This window comes from Rhinichthys klamathensis, unplaced genomic scaffold (genome assembly GCF_029890125.1).
Source record: "Rhinichthys klamathensis goyatoka isolate OS25496 unplaced genomic scaffold, OSU_Roscu_1.1 h1tg000088l_1, whole genome shotgun sequence".
In the NCBI taxonomy this organism is placed as follows: domain Eukaryota; kingdom Metazoa; phylum Chordata; class Actinopteri; order Cypriniformes; family Leuciscidae; genus Rhinichthys; species Rhinichthys klamathensis.
This window is the reverse complement of record NW_026606628.1, coordinates 315298-335638: the sequence shown is the minus strand read 5'-3', so window position 1 is coordinate 335638 and position 20341 is coordinate 315298. Positions and strand designations below refer to the sequence as shown.

Here is a 20341-nt window from a genome sequence, read left to right as displayed (position 1 = left end):
TTATGATGGATGGGTACACTTTTTTGGGCTATTTTAGTTACTATTCTATCCCATTATAAAGCTTGGAAGAGCCAGGATTTTTTTTTTATATATATATATATATATATACTGTGCTATATGAACAAAGAAAGTCCAACCCGATCTCACGGCAATTCATACGAATTTTACGAGGTGCCTAATTCGTACGGATGACCTACCCTGGATCCCGCCCCTAAACCTACCCATCATTAGGGTTTAGACAAATCGTACGAGTGAGGTCGTACGAATTAGCCACCTTTTACTCACTTGTACGAATTGGTCGTGACCATAGACAGTATAAGAAGTGGACAGAGCCATCTCATTGGAACTCAGTTGAGACAGGTGAAGCCCATTTTTAGCGATTTCTGAGCACTTCCGTTCCTGACGCGCAGACTCAAACCGACTCAAACTAAGCTTGATGACGTGAGCAACCTGTCTGACAGACGTTAATCTTCTAGTAGCTGTGCGTGAAAATTGCCAACGTTAATCTTGCAGAGACGGGGAACTTGAGCAAAGAGTTCTTTGGCGTGAGTGAGCAGGAGTAAGTATTCCGTTGCTTTTATGGACTCATTATCTATGGGCTTCTCCCTTGACGGGACGTCCCCCCGATTGCCTGCGAGCTTCTCCTCCTGTCTGTACGGTAACTTCTGTACAGCGCGACAGAGAGTCGAGTGGTTATGACGCAATCGTTAGCCTATTTTTACTAAAACTGTTTCTACGGGGCCATAATGTAACATAGAAGGTAATGGAGCACTTTATACATTGTCGTGTTTCTTTAGAAATAAATAATGGACAAATGGAGTCTTTAAACGCCTCAGATGTAAAGTTATTCGCTGTCAAAGTGACGCCAAAATGAATGGGAGTCAATGGGAATGCTAACGCAAGTGAAGTTCTGCTACAACATGGCGGCACCCGGCCGGCTTCAACTTCCGGTCGATGGATTACCCCCTTGGTCGTGACATAGCGCTGTCATACACCTGCTAGGATGGCTTGAGGGTGACTAAATTATGCGATCATTTAAATTTTTTGAAAGACAAAAATTTCTATTGTTGATAATCAAAGCATGATTTTCCTAAGAAATACTGATTTGGTTAAACAGTTAGTAATTATTTATTTTATTTGGATATTACAAACATTACTGATCAGATTTTTTTTTACATTATTTTAATCAGCTTATAGAGAATCAACACTGCATTCAGAGGTAGAGAAACGTTTGCTTGCTCGTAAATGCAGTCAACAGTAGCAGAATGTTGCAAAATGCTGATGGTAAAATGTACTTGTAACCACAAATGTAAAATGTAACCACAACACTGCAGGCGACACCTCTTCTTTCCTTTTGTTATCGTTCACTTCCTCTGAAATGCTGCACTGCAGACATTGGATTTGTGTGTGAAAGGTGTCACTTGCAGAAGAGTGCCGAGAAGTTTCAATGCAAAAAAGTGAAGAAAAAAAATGAACAAATCTCATTATGTAAAAATCCGCAATCGTTTAAATGACTCACTTCATGAATAACCATTTCATCGTTTAAAGACCCTACACATGAAGGTTGGAAAATATCTATTCTGAGTTTATTGTATCAGTTAGTTTTCTTCTTTATCTCCAGCAAGTCTATGGCAGCCCATAGAACCGTTTGTGGGAAAAAGATGAAATTTGGCACATAGATGGAGGACAGTCGAAACATTAACCACTGCAATTTTGAACTAACTCAACTCAAGCACCACCAACTGTCCAAATTTCCACTCATGTTTATAATAACTTTTCCTCTGATTCTTGGCTTGAGACGATTCGAATGCATTTTCTGTCATGAAGATGTTCCTGCCATTTTGAATTGTTTGAAAAAACTATTTTTCAAACTGCTCCTTAACAGTTTTCACCAGAATTGGCTCAGATAATCTTAAGACCGTGCTGGCAAAACGTTATTAAAAGATTTTTGATAGACAAAACCTTTCTTGTATGGCGCATAAACAAATTTGTGGAGGCCGGGGTACGCCAGAATAGACATGAGGCGCTATCTCCCCAACGCTTTAGTGTATTCAGACTAAACTTAGTACATGTCATCAGAAGCATGACCTGAAGCTACTTGTAGCGTTTTGGCACAGTACCACCTAGTGGTCAGGAGATATGAAACATGGCTATTTTTGCTGATAACTTTTGAACAGTTTGGAGTGTCTTTTGATTCGGTGCAACGTACGTACCAGTCGAATGGTACCCAATTTTTCCATGTCGACCATTTTCCAATTGTCAGCCATTTTGTTGTTAAATGCTATATTTTATTAAAGCACAAGCATATCGTTACGAAACTTGGTATGTGACCACGACTTGAAGGTAGCTACTCAAAACGTTTAGAGACAGCAGTCAAAATGTATAATGAAATTAAAAAAAAAAAAAATGCTAATAGCTTTATAATAACTTTACCTATTTTAATGAAACTGGTCATGATAGATTCCTCGAGTCATACCGAGAACAATGATATCAATTATGACATAGTCTGTCACATTTGCTGTCCGCCATTTTGAATTTTCTTTAAAAACCTACTTTTTCGAACTCCTCCTAGTCCTAGACTGTTGATCTGATTTTCACCAAATTCCAATCAGATCATCTTCAGACCATGCCGGCAAAAAGTTATTAGACGTTTTTTGATTGACCAAACTGTTCTTGAATATTGTTAAAATATGAAGCCAAACTCATTCTGCGGCTGTAACTCTGCTATATTTTTGCATATTGATACAAAACTTAGTGTGTCACTGTCACCTCACACTGACCACACCAAATCAATTTGGTGACAGCGCCACCTATTGGTCAAAATTTATGAGCAATTAAATCACATTACAAAAAATTGTATCTATGATTTTTCAACTATTTCAACTAAAATCAAGTAAAAATGTCAAATTGCATTTGGTCTGATGCTCCCAGGCATGCTTGCAGAACTATGTCCCGCAGCTGTTTTTTCTTTGTTTCTTCTTTTATGCAGAAATATAAAGTGAAATATGATTCAAATCATGGAAGCATTGCCAATATTCACCTTATACTCACTGTTTTTATTACATTAAGAACGAAAGAAGGTAACCATAAGTGAACTTAATTTTTCAGAAAAAAAATTGCCTGTACAAAATGAATGCAAAGATCAGCCATTTAAGAAGCCTGTCAAATGTTTGGCTGCTTTCCTCAGTCCTCTATAGTGTTGAATTGTGACGCAAGTAGGACAGCCCCCACCCCCTCAGCCCGTCTGACTCGTGCATCTGTCTGTAAAAGTTCTGAAGTCATATTTCCCTGTTCTCACGTGCTTGGAGCAGCAGTGCAGAAATGCTTGAGCAGTGGATCATTGCAATGGCTATCCTCCTTATCCTCTTCCATCCTGAACTTACTGAATCCTCCTCAAACTACTGTCTCGACAAAGGTTTGAGAATTTCTGTTGCTTCTTAATTCAGTTGTGCAAGTTGATTTACGTGGTGTGCCGAATGTGTCCTTGTGGATATTCATAACTGAGTGAACTGAGCATCTCCAGAATATGAATCAAAACGAGAGGTTTTATAATATATAGTGCAATTAATATTACAAAATAAAACTTTGCATTAAAGAAACAAATCAACAGTGGAGGAACCCGCCGACTCCACTCCCTGCGTGCACTGCACCACATCCTCAATCTCCGTCTTTCAAAAATAAAATGTGCATGTGCTTTTACCTTTCAGGCAGTACAAGACAAATAAAAAGAGTGGATGAAAATGCAACAGCATTTGTGTCCTGCCCTGAGCTTGCAGAGGATGAAAAACACATATCCATCAGTCTACACAAGGGACATAGAAAACTGCACTCAACAGATATGAGAAACAACACTCATCAATCAGGGCAGCAGTTTCAGGTGTCCAAACAAAACTCCTCTGTCTCATATAAGATTTTAAGGACTGAAGCCAATGACACAGGACTCTACAGCTGCGAAATCCACAGTGACACCATACGCATGTCTGTAACATCCCAGACTATTCTGCTTATTAAAGGTAAAACAAGATGCAATGCAATCATTTTAATTGACATTTATGCTTTGATTAGTGACAAAACTCAGCTGTCATTCACGTCCCCTGCTTAAACCAACCTAATATGATCTGCTGGTTTCCCACCCTGGTCAGATCTTAAACCAGCTAAGACCAGCATTGCAGTCTTTTCACTTGATTTCTTAATGCATTGCAGATTATGGCATAAGATACTGAAATATTATACTGAAACAATACTTTTACAGTAGAAAGTGTAAAGTACATAAATATATTTGGTTAATTCAACATTATTTATATGATTTCAGATGCTCAGCAGCCCACAGAACTATCTTGTCCCACTGAGCATATGCCACTGCTACTTTCTATTGGCTATGGGATAATTATTTCTTACAACCTGTTCATCACAGTCTTCAGCTGTTACTTCGCAGTGAGTATCTATGCCATTCTGCAACCACACGCTTACCTGCATATGCAGTTCTTTGCAGCAAGTACATGTCCTATATAAATCCATAACCAATGCTAAAGAGTTCATATTTGGAATCTCACAAAATCAAGATTTAAAAATTGCTCTATGTAATTGCTGAAATGCTGTTTTTATTTCAGCGTAAACTGAAGCACACCGAGCCACCTGAGAACCCCTACATCAACACAAGACCGGGAGGATTCAGACGACGCTGATGAGCTCAGCATCCAGCAAATATCAGCAATGTAGCACTAGCAATATGACATCTTCCATTGACTTTTACATTTGTACCTCCAGTCAGCTAAGCAGAACTGCCAGTCAAACAAGACAGAGTGTATTAAACAGATCTTGTTCTTGTATCTATTGCTGTATGTTCATATATGTATATATATTTACTCTGGAACACTATGATGCCCTGACTTTAATGGAAACCTGTGTTTCATTGTATTGTTGCAAACATCTTTCATTCTGGCATTTCTTCAATGTGACTTGAATTTGAATTCATCTAAAGAAGCAATACAATCAAGATCTTTTGCACAAGACAATAAATGAATTTTGTGTTGTGTTTGCAACTGCATTACAAATATAGAACATCCCACTTTATTTTTAGTGTCCGTTTTATTTTTAGTGTCTTTATCTGTAATTACACTATTGCACTTACTATTAGAAATATGCAAACCTGCACTAGTGTCAATAGCAACATGTAATATTATATCAGTATAATTTGTAAGTGACAGCAGAGACAGGAAATGACAGGAAAAAAGAGTAGGGTGGTGGGTGGCGGTAACCATTGTTCTGCGAAATGTCTTGTGAGATTCACATGCAGGATCTGTACCTTGTGTTTATGTTAATGATAACAATAACCTTTGTGGCCAAAGCCAATCTTAGTTTCACAGAACAGCATGCACAGTATGTGCACAATGAATGCATTATATCAAATGCTTTCAATTGTAATGTAAGAACAAAGTAGGTAAAACCCCTTAAAAGTGTGAAACTTTGATACAATAATCAAATTCAGATTAAACGAAATGATATTTGACCATCCTTTCATTTTGTGTCTTTAAGAACACCGCTCCCAAGAGACATTATAAATTGAATGTATTACATCAAATGCTTTAAATTGTAATGCACATAGTACGTAAAACACCCCAAAATTTTGACCCAACAGAAAAATGAAACTTTGATACAATAATAACATTTTTATTAAACTAAATAATATTTCATCCTTCCATTTTATGTCTTTAATGAAAAGCGCTCCCAATTAAGAGACATAAGTTTCCAACACTCCTTGTAATCTGAAATGATGCAATAATGAGCAAGTGATCAGCAAATTCAGTATTCTGACCAGTTTATCTAACTAATTTCGAAAGTGCCGATTCTGCTTTCAAGTGTAACTGATTTTAATATTTTCCACAAATTCAGTCAAATAATCTCTTGACCACTTGGCTTTATGATAGGCTGAGAGTCAAACCACAGCCTTAACCAAATTTTCCATTTCCACTGCTATTGTACTGTTTTTGCTCAAGTCTCATTCTGCTCGTTGAATTTTTTTTTCCCCTTGATTACACATATTGTGCAAATTGGCTACATTACTTGCAAAATTTTGAGCACTTTACGGGCATTTGCAGTCAGCTTGAGGTTTCCTGCCACGTTACTGATGTCACGAAGCTTTCCAGAACTCACTCAAGTATAAAGAGACAGGGGGGATACCTCCACAGTTATTATAACATGCCACAATGATTATCACACTTATTATAACCGTTATAATATATATCCCGCTGGGATTCGGTAAGTACATGCTGGGCTTCAAATGTTTGTTGTTGTGTCTTTGCTTTTCAGGCACAGATAGTCTACTCTAGATAGTAACAGCTTTACCCCTGTGGGCAGTGTGGCAAGACAGCTTGAATAGTAATAGTAGCTACATTTTATTAATACTTTTTAATAATAATCTTTTTTAATTAGGATCTTATCTACTATCTTTAAAATGTTGCTATTAGCAAAATTGAAGTGAAGTGGGTCAAACTTTGGCCTATATTTACAACTTCCAACATGATCCGGATCCTCATGTTCAGCAAGAATTCCTGTTGGAATATAATTCAGTTAATTCAGATAAAAATCTTAATTAAGATGAAAACTCTAGACTGATCTGTACTTAAAAAATGTAATGTTATTAAGTCACAATAATCACCTAAACGAGAAAAAAAAACTAAAATAGTAGCCTAAGTATATCTAGTGAGAATTCAGGCAATATCTGAGGTTTCATTCATCTTTTGTTTTGTTTCCAGCTCTACGCGTGTCTCAGCCTTATCGTGTGGAAGGAAAAGAGGGAGAAGTCCAACTCCACTGCTCCTTTCGTATAAAGTTATGGCCAGAGGAAATGCAGATATCTCTGTATAAAGGTTTACACGGCCAAGAGAAGATCTGCAGCCGTTTTGTCAACGTCTCTGAGCCCTACTTTACAACAGATGGCACAGTTAACTGCAGAGGGAATATTAGCTCTGGAAGAGTGGATATGATCATCACTGGACTCCGAGGGGAAGACACAGACCTCTATCGCTGTGAGATCGAGATTCTCTTTCCACCTCCATATCTCAGAGGGGTTGGGAACGGCACTGTTGTTTACATACAAGGTTAGTGATAGTCTTGTTTTCAGTCTCTTGCATGTGGTTTTCCCAAGGTTTCACCTTTTTTTTGTACACAGTTGTTGATGTAGAGGTCTGCGTCTGTAACAATGAATCATTTTGAATTTTTCTATTAATATTACTAATAGCAATTATTGACGTTGCATTGACAAACAATACTTTTTAGAAGCCATTTAAGTGTTATATTTTTTTTTTAATCCCAATATGTTTCCAACATGCATTTTAATAGCAAAAATGTATATAATGTTCACAGACCCTTAGCCATTGTTCATTGTTAAAGCTCTAGAGGGAGCCAGAGAGTAGGCTGTAAAAGCGTGAAGAAGGAAATGTCGCGGTTACCTGAAGACAGATGGGTGGAAATGGGGCCTCCCCGCACATTCAAATTTACAGCGCTATGTGCGCCACATTTTGATACACCCATGGAAACTTTGACTTTACGTGTGAATGATGTTTTTCTTTGAAAATGTAGATTTCTTTATGACGAAAGAGTGCTAACGTAAGCTCCTAAAGACTAAAGGGACTGAAAAAAACAATCACCAAAGATGAGAAGGTAGCAGTTATATGCCACTGGCTTCCTGTTTTCAAAAAGTACAAGGCCTCATAAAAATTCCAATCGTTGTATAAAAGATTTAAATGAGAAAAATGATTCACATAGGCCTGCATACAGTAGGTTTTCAAGGCAATGAAAGGGGTATTGGATGGGGTAGGGTGCCATCCAGAGGGCAACTTCAGTAATCACTGATCTTCTTTTCTAGAAACCCCAAACTGTCCCACTGCATCCACCGTGAGCCAGAGTCAAAGCCAGAGGCAGTCATCCGAGTGGGAAGCTGTCAAAAAGGACGTGGGACCACTTCCACTCCTATATGCCATTCTAATCATCACTTCCTGCAGCTTTATTCTACAGGTGAGAAATATGTCTATTCTAATGATTTTCTTTAAAAGACTCCCCCTGCTGAAAAGATCAGCTTGGCAGATCACCAGCAACTAATATGCTGAGTTTTGGATAGATTTACTGTGAATAGATGTCACTAAGATGTCACTAATTTCTAACACAGATGGTCATCTGCAAATGGAGGGGTTCTTCATCAATGGCACCTATGCTTTCACAAAAAGAGAGCTATATGAAATTCTAGGGGGGGGGGGTTTCTCCCCGTTTGCATGTACTCACATGTAGTATTCTCACCTGCATGTACCTGCATGTCATTTTCTCCTGCATGTATTTACATGTAATATTTTCCTGCATGTATTGACATGTACTCACTGAGTTTTACAGTTGCATGTACTCACATGTATTCTCACCTGCATGTATTCACATGTATTTACATAACATTTGATCATTGTTCTTTTTTGTTTTGTTTTCTTTCAATATTATTCATTAAATAATAAATATATGTTTTAAAACTAAAATTATGTTTGATCAACTGCGTTTTTCAATGTTAAATAATGGGAATGAATAAAGAATCTTTTTTTTTAAAGTATTTCTATATGGTGTCATAATTTGTTTTCTAGAAGAATACTTGTGGTTATGACACTGTACACCTCATTGGTAAATGTGGCTATAAAAAAAAGTCCACACACGACTTTTAAATTTGATATTTACTCAAAAAGACTGGCTGCTGTATTAAAAGCAAAAGGTGCTTCAACCCAGTTTTTGTAGGGTGATGTGTACATTTGTGCAACCAGGTTATTGTAAGTCTTTTTTTTTTTTTATCTTGAATTTTTTTGGGTTTCAATATCACATCAGAGGTCAGGAAACCTTGGATACTTGGTAATAGTAATAAGTAATGCAACAAATGGTAATGGCTTTTTTATAAGTAAAAACAAGTTGAACATATGTCCGCCGTCAGTATCAGTCTTCTTTATTTTGTAAGTCGCCAAGGCATGAAGAAGAAAAATGTGACAAAGTCATCACAAATGTGTCTCAGTTCTGTGAACCTCAACTATCAATAACATAAACAGGACATGAGTACTTTATAACGTGCTGTGCTTTCAGATTTTATAGTGCTTCAACAGGATGTGGAACTGAAAATAGATTGATTTACAAAAAATATACGTCTAAATGGCAAACACCAATCACCACAACTAGGACATTAACATCCTTCATTTATATGACTTATTAGTAGTGAAGAAAATAAAACCAGTTGAAATCATCTAGGACAGTGTTACTCATTGCGCGGCTCACAAAAGCTTTAATTTGTGGCTCGCATGGGAGTTACTGATACGTTCATATGATCATGCAGTTAAATGTCATAAAACATTAAAAACAAGCAGGGCTATAACGTAACCCATTAAAAAACTCATCTGCTCTATTACAAATAATTTATAGATACTCAAAACAGCGGCATTACAAGATGAAAATATAGATATATCACTATACGATATTTAAACTTGCTATGCCCTTACGTCCATAAGACTTGACTCACTGCGGAGTTGCCCGTTTTGGCGGTCTTTCCAGCTCTTGGGCTACATGATGGGCTAATGTCGAAAAATAACTAAAAGCTACAATATGTCTTTTTTTTTTTTCACCGCCAGGGGTCGCTAACCTCTGAAAATAACAAAGGTGTAGGTTGATGACACACAATTCCAGCGGAATTATGGAACTTGTCGTCAAGCTGATGGATCTAATAATGTTTATGGATGAGTGAATACATTGATGTTTTTAACATGACTGTGGTATGAAGCAGGGCGCGATTGCTAATGAGAGACAGATATCAGCGCCACACACGAGAGTCCCGCGGGTATAAAGGAATAAGGACATTTTATTCTACCGAACTACCCGCAAGTGCAGAATTACTCACACATGTCAGTTTATTAGACGAATGAAATTTGTGAGGTAACGCAGCGCTGTTTCACTTGCTCTACACTATCACACTAAACTGCATTTGAGTGTGGTGAAAGTTATAATGTTATTCTATGTGTTAGTTTGTTGGCTGTATGAGACTAGCAGTAAGCTAGATAAACATTAGAATAACATACTGATCATATGATCAGTATGTTATTCTAATGTTTATCTAGCTTACTGCTAGTCTCATATTTGTTGTTATATAACATTGTTATATAATATTATAAATAATATTATAATTATATAATATTATTCTAACATTTCATCATGTTGAACTATATAACATTGATTAGTTTAATGTACATTTGCTCACCTGTCTAATAAAGTACATGCAAGAGCTCTGTCAAGTCAAAGTTTGTCACGGACATGGAGCTCTCGGCATCTCGAAAACGCCACGCTGAAATTTATCCTTTTAGTTCTCCTTTTGTCCCAAAGTTTGCTTGCCATGGTCCATAATGTTTGAACGAAACAACAACAACAGCGTGAGCGTGCCGTTGTTGTCCACGTAACGCTGTTGTCCACGTCTGTCGCCATGGTTACTATGGCAGTATGAGCGGAAACCAGGGATAACGCGGATATTACGTCATTGACAGGCGACAGGAGAACAGGGAGTCCGGGACGGCCCATAATTTAAAATTGGAATTTCTCTGAAATTAAAAATCTTTGGGAACTTTTGGGATATTGTAAGTACACAACTGCAGGAAATATATCACACTGTGCAAGTGATTTTTGGATATTTTATTACAAAAATCTTACATATTGTACCTTTAAGGTCATTAAAATATATATTATGCATACCCTCTATCTATCATAAGCATGCTTGTGAATATGGAATATATTTGGGCATTTAAAAAAAAAAAAAAACATGTTATGGTAAATTGGGGCGATTCAATTGGAGGAGACTCAACCTGGCACTTCATACACACATTATAACAACGCTAGTTATTTCCAGCATTTCATGCTAGTTAGCTTGTGTTATATACAGACTGAAAATGGATCGATTTCTTGTTAGACAGTCACATACACTTGTGAGTCAACATTCTCAACCATTAAGAGGAAAAAGAGAAACCGCCTCACCAATGAACATCTTGCATCCCTCACAAGGATTGCAACAACAAGCTACAAATACAACATGAATAAGGTCAAGGAAATGCATGCATGCTTCCGTTCAGCCCAACATTAAGGTAATCCTGCTTTTTTTGTTAAGGGAAATCATCGTGTCGCAGTTACAAATGTGACTGGTAAATAATAAAGAATAAAGAATAGCCTTCACAAACAATTAGCTGAACATTTGATCTTGACATGTGAACAATATAGAGTATACAGATCTATATAGCCCATTTCATATTCAACTAAAATGTCTAAGCATTTATTAAAATAAATAAAAAATCAAAGCATTTTAAAAGTAAGTGGATCAAGATTACTTTATTGCTCATTTAGTAGGATATGGGTTTTTCCTAACATGGTTGCGCATCAAACATTTTCCTTTCAACAACTTCATATTACAAGAAAGCTGCCCACTCATTTCCTCACTCACATAGCCTACGTGTTTCTTGTCTGGGACACCTTAAACAAGAAGTAAAAACTCAATCACACTTTTTAAATAATATCCCACAATATGATTCATTTCACAATAATGAATCTTCAATGTGTGTGTTAAATGTTGCCATCTTCCCTCATCACTTAATTAACTTATTGCACTACCACAACAAGTGACAAATATGTTTGTGGGTGACATTGATCACCTAACCCACATACTTCCTGTGTTTTCTCACTCCAGTAAAAACAAACTGAAGAGCCTCGGCCACCATCACACTGTCAAACTGAAGAGGAACGTTAACATGCCTGACAGGCTTACTTTGCTCGCTCTCAGCTTTTCTCTGATCCTTCACAATGGTAAGAGGCTAACCTTTCTCATTGCTGTTCTGTTTACATTCATACCAAACTTGCTGAAAGAAATACAAATAGTTTGGACCAGCTTAAATTCCAAAATGCTTGGTTATGGTACATGTATTACTTAGGCACTGTGCCAGCATTGCCCATTATTGTGGGTAAAGCACCACTAAAACCAGCATGAAAGTAGAAAATATACATTATGCTGGTATCCAGCAATAAGTTAGTTTTAACTGGCCATTTTTTGGTAATTTAAGCTTACCAAGCTTAATTCAACAGGTGTAACATGTATGTTCAGTTTGTTTCTATTTGCCTATGTTCTCTGCCATTAGTTCACTTGTTTGTTCCAATAGTTGCTGATTTCGTTCACCTGTTGTTTAATTGGTATTCTCATTCATTACTCCCCATGTATTTAAAGGGATAGTTCACCCAAAAAAATAAAAAATGTGTCATAATTTAGTCACCCTCAAGTTTTTTCAAACCTGTATGAATTTCATTCTTCTGCTGAACACAAAAGATGACATTTTGAAGAATATGGGAAAACAAGCAGTTGATGGAACCCATTGACTTCCATAGTATGGAAAAAAAAAAGTACTATGGAAGTCAATGGGCCCATCAACTGTTTGGTAACCTATATTTTTCAAAATATATTTTGTGTTCAGCAGAAGAATGAAATTCATTCAGGTTTGGAGCAACTTGAGGGTGAGTAAATGATGACAAAATGTTGATTTTTTTTTTGGGTGAACTATCCCTTTAAGCCCTTAGTTCTCTGTCCTGTATCGTTTATGGAAGAGTGTTGGGTAACACTTTACAATACGGGTGCACTAATATGCATTAATTCATGTTTAACTAATGCACAGATAATCATGAGTTAATGTATGATTCATGAAGAACTAAACCATTAATTAATGATTACTGCATCAGCAACTAATAAAGAGTCTATATGATTAATAGATTAAGTAATACATGAATTGCTATTAATTCAATGTGTCATTGTGTATTAATTCCTTAATAACATATTTTATTAACTAATGGTGTAAATTAATGTGTTAATTACCACAATTAGTCAAAGCTATGCACTTCAACTTCCAGTTGTCTGCTTTAATTAATCATTAGCTAATGATTTGCAAAGGTATCATTATGTTATGACTTTACTTGTTGAGGCACATCGTTATTAACTAGTAATTTAGTAATTGTAGTAATTTACACATGAATTTGCACTAACAATGAAGTAATTAATCATGTATTAATGCATATTAGTGTACCTGTATTATCTGGAAGTTGAAATACAAGGCTTTGGCTCATTCTGGTAATTAACATATTAATTAACACTATTAGTTAAAAAAATGAGTTATTAGGGAATTAATTCACAATTACATATTTAATTAATAACAATTCATGTATGAACTAATACATTAACCATACAGACTCTTAATTAGTTCCTAATGTGGTAATCATTAATGAATAGCTTAGATAATCATTAGTTACACGTTAATTCAGTATTATCTGTGCATTAGTTAAGCATGAATTAATGCTTATTAGTGCACCCGTATTGTAAAGTGTTACCGAGTGTTGTTACACTCCATGATTTCTTGTGTACTCATTCGTGTTTTCTTTTATAATAAAGTGTTTCTTTTGGATTCTCCGTCGTTGTGCGATTCATACAGCCACATTGTGTGACAACAGGAAAATATAGGGGTATTGAAATAAAATTTGCATTTACTCTTGTTTGGCAGTCAGGACTTTTTCATAACCAGATTTAGCCAATGTTCTGGTTTCTGGAGATCTGAATAGGACAGCTGTCGTTTGCCTGTTTTCATTTCGAATCATGTAAAGACCTTATTCTAAATATCCACCATAGCTGAATGTATTCATTTATACCAGCACATGTCCCAATGAAGCAAATTCTGGGTTATATTAGATTTGAAATTTGTGCAGGTTGTCACATTGTTGTGTGCAATTGAAATGACATGAATGAGAAATGAGCATTTTTAAGAAGAGAATAGCAGCAAAATAATGTGCATGTAAATTGGTTATGCGTGAATATTCCCAAAAGATGTGGAGCATGTAAATGTCATTTTCAGACAATATTGATTTTAATAGAAAAATGATGCACATAAGCGGTCAACGTCAAATAGTTTTCTCAAAGTAAAAAAATTAATATAAAATGTTTGAACTATGACTGAATGAATGAAATTTCTTATTTTTTTATTTCAGTTTCTTCTAGTTGGACTGTGAGTGAACCTCTCAACCAAACACTCAATGACGATGGCTCAGTCAGTGTCACATGCATGTTTTATGGAGATGAAAATTTTGGACTGGAAGCCAAGCTTAAAATGAATGATAAATTTGTTTGTGAGATTTACCAAAAGGGCCAAGAACATGACCAGTGTACATGGCAGCACAATAACAACACATTCACGTTCACCTTGAAGAATCCTGGGGCCCTACACAAAAATGAATTTTCCTGTCAGATAACCAAAATATCTCCATTACCAATCCAAAGTTTCAAAGGGCCGAAAACAAAGCTTTTCCGAGGTAAGTTCACCCTATTTGAACAACACAGTACAGTTATGTATATATACCCAGAAATTCTATATTTAACTGCATATAAAAATGTAGTTTAAATCTTGCATTTTTCACAAACAACCATTAAATAAATGATTTTTATTTTTAAGGTTACAATAACCCTCCACCAAAAAGCAGCTGTTCATGCTATAACAAAACGCATAACCAGGAACACACAGTTGAAGACAAGCCCTCACCCTCAGACATGTATACCCTTCTAATCGGTGGTCTGGTCATAGTGGTGGTGATGCTCTGTCTCTACAGCCTTATTCTCACCGCATTCTTCATAAGATTGAGGGTAAACTTACACACTTTTTATTTTGTTTGTACTTGTGTTGTTTTATTAGTGTCTTTACTACTGATTATCTTGTCTCAGTGTCTTTATACATATCTTGTTACATTCATTTATTTAATCTAGAAGGAGAGGCTGTGCTATATTGTGAATATAGTTCACACTATTTTTTAATTACCGTAATTTCGAGATGACAACACTTGACATTCTTGGCCATGTGGTACAAGTATGAGCTCTCAGAAAATTCCCAGCTTACAAGTTGTAATTACAATTACACAATTACAATTCTTGTAATTATGGTAATAATGACATGGTGTGAATGACCATATTCACAATACAGCAAACCCACAAGAGCCGGTAATACTTTACAATAAGGTTTTATTTGTTAACATTAGGTAATGTATTAAAGGGATAGATCACTTCGAACTACATTTTTGATATGTTTTAGCTTCCCTCAAGGGCATCCAAGATGTAGGTGTCTTTGTTTCCGCAGTAGTTTCAATTTTTATATTTTTAGGTCAAACCGTTCTTGTCTGTCAGTCATATAATGCTGGTCTATGGTCACCACCTCAAAGAGCATGCACAGAGAAGTCCAAATTAAACATGATTTAATGACTCGTCAATGTAAGTACACATTGATGGCCTAAGACACGAAACGAGCGGTTTGTGTGAGAAAACGAACAGTATTTTTATCGTTTTTACCTCTTGTAACGCACAGACCGAAGCGCTCGCGCCCTCAGATCACTTGGACGTGACTGTGATTACAAGAGGTAAAAACGATATAAATACTGTTCGTTTTCTCACACAAACCGCTCGTTTCGTGTCTTAGGCCATCAATGTGTACTTACATTGACGAGTCATTAAATCATGTTTAATTTGGACTTCTCTGTGCATGCTCTTTGAGGTGGTGACCATAGACCTGCATTATATGACTGACAGACAAGAACGGTTTGACCTGAAAATATCAAAATTTAAACTTCTGCGGAAACAGACACCTACATCTTGGATGCCCTTGAGGTAAGCTAAAACTGTTGGAGAATTCTACTGTCCTATGCATGTAACACAAAAATAAAGGTAGGCCTGTTAAAGAATATAAGGTGATGTAAAAGAGACCAGGTATTGGAAAATACCCAGAATCCTTGTATGTTTTCATGTATGGAAAAACAAGCTCAAAGGTTATGTAAAGGTACGAATGTAGAAGTACCTAAAAAACAAGTCCAAAGATCATGTCTGTTGAAATCCCCGAAAAACATGTATGTAAGCAATTTAAAAAAATATATATATGTGCTAAAGGTTGGCCACAGTTAAAGCTGAATCAGCAATATGAAAACATAATTGTGGCGAAATAGTAGGGAGGAGCAAAGAGGAAAAGATAACGGAAAGAGCACTAATTGGACACCTGAAGATAAGAAAATGTATAAGAACCGAGTACTGACCATTGTAAAATTCAGATGACTAGCTACCATCTCACTTTGTTGAACTGCTCAATAAAGTTGTTTTCTTCTGAGACCCGAAACCTCGACTCTGAAAGATTTCTTCTGAGAACCGGACCAGACTTTGAAAATTGAGACCAAGACCGAGAATCTGCCACAACAAAACATATCAAAAATTAATTTCAAAGTGAACTATTCCTTTAACTAACATGAACTAACCATGAGCAATACATTTGGGTTACACTTAATTTTAAAGTGTCTTTGTTACACTGTAATTGTACATTTAAGTAGTACTAAATAATATTAATTAACTACATGTACTTACTATAGGTTTAGGATTAGGGTTTGGTTTGGGGTTAGTTGCATGTAATTATGCATAACTTATAGTTATTACAATAGTAACTACAATGCATATAGTCAGTGGCGTAGGTTTGATTTTGAAATTGGCGGGGTACGCCCCTGCATATAGTAACATATGTAACAATGACACCCTAACCCTATAGTAGTACATGTAGTTGCTTAATATTACTCAGTACTTGAATATATAATTACACTGTAACAATGACACCTTAAAATAAAGTGTATAACCATAAAGGGTTACCTACGTTTGTTACTGTATTTGTTAATCTTTGTTAACGTTAGTAAATAAAAATCCAGCTGTTTATTGTTGTTCATGTTGCTTCACAGTGCATTGGCTATTAAAATCAAGTTGTATTTGTTAACATTAATGTAATACTAAATGTTGAAAATAACATTAACAAAGATTAAAAATGCCATAGAAGGGCAGCTCATTATTAGTTCATGTTAACTAATGAGATTTTATTGTAAAAGTGTTACCCAAGACTCCAAGAGCCTTACACTTTTAAAAATAAAGGTTCCTTATTGGCATCAATGGCTCCATAAAGAACCTTTAACATCCACGGAAGATTTCAATTCCAAAAAAGGTTCTTTATACACCTTATTTTTTACGTAAGAGTGGGTGCGGCCATTTGTAAATATAATGTTTCTGGCTTTTGGTATCATCCGATTGCTGTACAAAACAGCTTGTTATACTGATTGATAGCGCAAATGTGTTTATTACCATATTATTGTAATGTTATCACATAGGGCAATTAGTTTTACAATTTACTGCACTTTGTTATTCTTCTTGTCATTTAATATAGCGGCTATGAATCGGAAGTCTCACACATTCAAAGAAAACCCACAGTGCAAAATAAGGTGGACAATTGAAAAGGGTTCATTAGATTTTTTAAATGTTCTTCACACTAAGTTTTTTTTTTTTTTTTTTTTAGGGCATCACTGCAAAACCCCTTTAGAAATCTTTATTTTTAAGAGTGTACTGCGTTAAGAAAATTATTACTATTTAATTAAATTATTTAGGACACAAATTTAAGCTATATTATACTTTTTTTTTCTTAAAGAAATGGCATCCTTTCACAAGAACATTGTTCCTGTTTCGCATCTTCTGCCCTCTGTTGTTATACCTGCGTGTCCTGTGTTTTTGTTTTGTCCTTTGTGTGCAGGCATCACTTAAGATTTAATAAAGCTGTTTAAAAATGTGTATATTTTAAAAACCATTTTCAATTCTTTGAGATAAAAATGAATTAAATCCCATGCAATGCAAGACAGGTATAAAATATTTGTTATTCTAAGCTTAATACAATTGTGCTGTTTTTTGTCTTCCTCTCCAGGTTGCAAAGCCTGAGCCTTCTGACACTCTGACCTATGTGCCAATGCAGGTAAGGGCTTTCTTCTGCCATGCCAACACTGTTTGTGACTGTGTGCCAGTAATGCAATATGACTGTGCTATAGCCTACCTGTGGCTGTTTGGCGCAACAATACTTCAACTACAAATGATTTTACTATGTTTCAGAGGAATATAAAACGGCGTGATCCAGACGACACAGAATACGTGGACATGCGTGAAGTGCAGAAACGGGGAGGATCCCACAGAGATATGAACCACAACTCTCATATGATGACTGCCTGAACCCATTTCCAGTGAGCTCACGCTTTAACTGCTCTAGGACTCACCGCTGGATTGAACATAGTTAAGCTACACTAAAGAACATCGCAGGACAAAACGATTGCCTTTATACCCAACAAAACAGACTTTTCTAAACGGCTGAATCTGCATATTGCTGCTGCGCCCCATTCAACCGCTCCCATTACACTGTCTTGTTCTCTGTTGCATGGTTTCATCTGCTGGCTAGTAAAACCTCATGCTGAATTGTAGCTATGCCAAGCAAAAAGTATATGAAGTACTGTATAAAGTTTCTAGCTTGGGCATTTTTTTATTATTTTGATCCTATGGACCAATAATCACTGATATTATCAGTTTTGTTCAAGACAAGAAAATGCTGAATTTTTCTTTCTTTTCAAACTGATTTGAGGAGACCATTATTTTTAAATATATACAGAGATTATATTGAACGATGAATTCAATTTGATCATTATTTGGTGATGTAAATAAAGAAAATTGATGAGAGCTTATACTAAATGTGTTATGTGTACAGTATGTGCATTGATTAGCTACATCTATTTAGGAAGGAAATGACAGCTGTGCCAATATTAACACAATGTCATTCAAATTCTGTCAGGACCACTATCGTCAAATATGATTGACAATTAGCATACGGTTAGGATTGGCGGTATGGTTCTGTTCTGGGCGAGAACTCCCTGTGCATCCATGCAGCCTAGCATGGATAAGAGCAGCAATAAACCCCTTAGGGTAAACAGAATATCGCAGATATCATTCATTCAAGATTTTAAAGTACAACATCATTCGAGAATTTATTCTGATTCGAGGGGAATCAGAATGCCAAATCCTGACTGGACGAGAGGAGTAGCTGTGGATGGAGGAGGGAATTGGCTCCTGAGAAACGCGATAGCTGCTGATAATACTGAAGGAGCATATGATTGCTGTGATAGGCATTGTATTCCTATAGGTAGACATGAGAGTCAGCTGATGAGAGCTTGACTAACGTGACCTGCCAGAACTGACGCTATGTTTAATTTGTATTGTACTTGAAATAATTTGTGTTTACTCTTCAAATGACTAAATACAATTTGTTTCAAACTATAAAAAGAATAGTTCACCCAAAAAAGAAAATTTTGTCATCACTCACCCTCAAGTTGTTCCAAACCTGTATGAGTTTCGTTCTTCTGTTGAACACAAAAAAATATATTTTGAAGAATGTCGGTAATCAAACAGTTGACGGCACCCATTAAAGTCAATGGCTACCGTCAACTATCTGGTTACCAACAATATCTTCTTTTGTGTTTAACTCATACAAGTTTGGAACAACATGAGGGTGAGTAAATGATGACAACATTTTCCTTTTTGGGTGAACTATACCTTTAAAAGACAGAAATGTCTCTTACTGGAACTAACAACTACCCACAAATAGACGTATGCAAAGTCACAATATGAGCATGTCTAGTCATAACTCCTAAAAGTGAGAGAAAAACAGATAGCATGCCTCTGAACATACAGTATTTTATGTAACAACAGATAAAGACTGTATTGAGAATATTTCAAAATGAAGAATCTCTTGATGATGAACTAAATTTGGCAGTACCATCAAACGTTTGACACTCTGTGGAACAAACTCAGAGTTACCCGTAAAAAAGACAATAACAATTATGCCTACACTTTTGCATCTCACTCTGCATAATTTCCACATCATGCAGAAGCTATAACCTATGGACCAAGCAAGTTTGTTGACACAAATTAACAACATAATCCAACCTCAAACCACATCCACTCTCTTCATGTAAACACACATATCTTTCAATCTGCTCTTTCTATCCGTTTTTGAGGACTGAAGATGAAGGAAGATGAGGACTGAAGCAACAGGAAGTAATGCCGCGTTCCAGGCAACCTGTAACCCGTGTTTTTCCAACCTTATACCCGTGAAAGTGCACTGGAACGGCACTCAAACCCGTGACTTCCCACCCGTGAACTCGTACTAGATCGATGTACTCCCAGTTACGAGTTGAAAAAACACGGGTTACAGGTTGCCTGAAACGCGGCATAAGTGCGCAAGATTGTCCCAGTGTCACGTTTGTGTCTGTTTTGATCTTCTGTTTTCTTTCTTAGTCACATGTCTTTTGTTTTCCCGCCACTCATTTTGTTTCCATGCCAACCATCATTAATTCACCTTCATCACCTGTGTCCTGTTAATCACCTTCATCTGTA

At 36.2% G+C, this 20341-nt stretch overlaps 2 protein-coding genes across 2 annotated transcripts; both read left to right on the top strand.

The window, feature by feature from the left end:
- Nucleotides 1-6149: 6149 nt before the first annotated feature.
- On the top strand, nt 6150-8489 carry LOC130085734 (T-cell-specific surface glycoprotein CD28-like). Its single transcript, XM_056251661.1, has 4 exons — nt 6150-6258; nt 6756-7100; nt 7868-8016; nt 8168-8489. Exons 1-4 carry the CDS (start codon nt 6207-6209, stop codon nt 8243-8245), a joined length of 624 nt encoding a protein of 207 aa, XP_056107636.1. The 5' UTR covers nt 6150-6206; the 3' UTR covers nt 8246-8489.
- A 3245-nt stretch (nt 8490-11734) lies between these two features.
- Nucleotides 11735-18615, top strand: LOC130085747 (uncharacterized). The gene is made up of 5 exons (XM_056251682.1): nt 11735-11850; nt 14065-14385; nt 14526-14713; nt 17832-17879; nt 18014-18615. The coding sequence occupies exons 1-5, from the start codon at nt 11796-11798 to the stop codon at nt 18128-18130; spliced, it is 729 nt and encodes a 242-aa protein (XP_056107657.1). The 5' UTR covers nt 11735-11795; the 3' UTR covers nt 18131-18615.
- Nucleotides 18616-20341: the final 1726 nt, after the last annotated feature.